Consider the following 2500-nt stretch of genomic DNA (forward strand, 5'->3'; position numbering starts at 1 on the left):
TGGAAGCGGTCTATTTTAAAATCGCACACAGAAGAGAGGGAGAGAGAGAGAGAGAGAGAGAGAGAGAGAGGGAGAGAGAGAGAGAGAAACAGGGATAACAGAGAATAGGGCAAGAAAGAGAGGGGGATGGAGATGGAAAGGGAGGGAGAGATGAAAAGGGGGGAATATGGAGAGGGAGAAGGAGAGATAGAGGAAGAGAGAGAAAGAGAGAGAGGCCAAACTACAGCTGATTATCTCCGTGTAGCTCTCATTACCCCAAAGTCCGGGAACATTCTTTCCATTCACATAAACAGTGTTGCAGTGGAAAGTTCTCTGTCTTTCTCAAGAGAAACGCACATCAACGGACTGAGACGAGGCAATCTGCTTTTCATTTTGAGGTTCTCACAAAAACACTAACATGGCATCAAGCCTCTATGATCTTCCCCTGAGGAAAAGCAAATCCCAGTTCTCTCCGTGAGAACTTGCCTCACAGAATCTGTTCCAATAATCTGGACGTTTTGTTTGAGTATCATGTTTGTCTCCCCTACTGCCGGTGTATTTGTGGATCTAGTTCCGCTGCGTTGCGTTGACTCTATCTACCTTGTGTTTGATGGCTTGATCAAGTGACAGGTAGAAATGTGTTGAGCAGAGCAGACATACGCCATGTTTCCATCCACTTGTCAATCGAATTATGTGAAGATCGCTAAAAATATGAATGCGAATAAAGCCGATGAACGTGCGTTTCCATCTAAGAGCTTTAAGCATTTATCGCAAAAGCCTTTTATCGAACTAGAGAAAATCCGACGAGATCGACAGTACAAACTTTTAGTCGATTTTCATGACTTTTAATCAAATTTTACTGTTTCCATAAGGCCTTTTTAATTCAATATAACTTAATTTGCATAAAATGTATGGATGGAAACATGGCTATAGTTCCACCTTCTAGAGAACCTGGATTCATATCAGCTGTGTTTGATCTGGCTGCAACTGTAACCGAGTGACAGTGTCCTTGTGAGTCCCAAAGAGATGACAGTGTCCTTGTGAGTCCCAAAGAGATGACAGTGTCCTTGTGAGTCCCAAAGTGGTAACAGGGCTGGTAAACTCAAGGAGCACTAACAGTCCCTCCTAGACGGACGTCCATATTGACGCAACTGTTAGCGCGTCCGCCTCACAAATGGGAGTTTGTGAGTTCGAATCTCGCCCTGGGCAAGCCCTTAACATGGGTTACATTGGTGCCGTGACCTGGATGCCCAGTGGTGTGGAGTGTGTTAAGAGGAGTGACCGTTTGAATCCTGCCCTGGGCAATCCCTTAACATGGTTACACAACATTATAATAACAACTGTTTAACTCTGTCTGTGTCTGACCACCCTATCACAGCAAGGGGGCGTGGCCTCGGGCTTCCAGCACGTGGTGACCAATGACATGAGCACCAAGCGCCTGCTGCACATCAAGGGGAGGCGGGCCATCCGGGCCACGGAGGTGGAGCTGAGCTGGGCCAGCTTCAACCAGGGAGACTGCTTCATCGTGGACCTGGGGAAGGTAACTATAGGGTGCCCAGGCGGAAGCACGAAGAGAAAACACCCGTGGGACCCGAAATCTGAATGAATATGAACGGTAGTGAACGGCCAGAGATAAATAATTTCTTGATCCTGTTTGAATTGTGCCATGACTGTCACATACAGTATGATGTTTGTCAATTTAAAACATACATTTTACTCATCTCTGTTAACTCGCAAGTTAGCCAATATTAGCTAGCTGCCATTGCACTTGTTTAACACTCACCAAAACCTTGTAAAGCCGATCCCACAAGCCAGCTCTTACAGAACTGACTACAGTAACTCTCCTTTCACATTCCTACAGCTCAGTTAGGCCAGACTGATAGTGATTTTCACCTCTTTTAATAATTTTACATTCCTTTTTAGAATACAATAACTGCTTTACAGTTTTATGACAAACTGCAAATGTATGTTTTAAATTAATATGTGATGGTCATGACACAATTGAAACGAAATTATTTGTTTATCGCCGTACATATTTTTCCCAAAATAAGGTCCCATGGGACGACTCTTCCTGGTTCCACTCAGGCTCTATATACTGCATCCAACTATAGAACATCACTAACACATCCAACTAGAGAACATCACTAACACATCCAACTACAGAACATCACTAACACATCCAACTAGAGAACATCACTAACACATCCAACTACAGAACATCACTAACACATCCAACTACAGAACATCACTAACACATCCAACTACAGAACATCACTAGCACATCCGACTACAGAACATCACTAACACATCCAACTACAGAACATCACTAACACATCCAACTACAGAACATCACTAGCACATCCGAATACAGAACATCACTAACACATCCAACTACAGAACATCACTAACACATCCAACTACAGAACATCACTAACACATCCAACTACAGAACATCACTAGCACATCCGACTACAGAACATCACTAACACATCCAACTACAGAACATCACTAACACATCCAA

The 2500-nt window shown here is 43.7% G+C and overlaps 1 protein-coding gene across 1 annotated transcript in view; it reads left to right on the top strand.

The window, feature by feature from the left end:
* Positions 1-2500, top strand: part of LOC311316052 (gelsolin-like) — a 23057-nt gene that overhangs the window by 6592 nt on the left and 13965 nt on the right. The window contains exon 4 of the mRNA XM_084446793.1: positions 1358-1519. Coding sequence (XP_084302919.1) covers positions 1358-1519 — 162 coding nt within the window. The remainder of the gene's footprint in view (positions 1-1357; positions 1520-2500) is intronic.

The sequence above is a fragment of the Borostomias antarcticus genome, assembly GCF_949987555.1.
Source record: "Borostomias antarcticus genome assembly, chromosome: 12".
Classification (NCBI taxonomy): Eukaryota; Metazoa; Chordata; class Actinopteri; order Stomiiformes; family Stomiidae; genus Borostomias; species Borostomias antarcticus.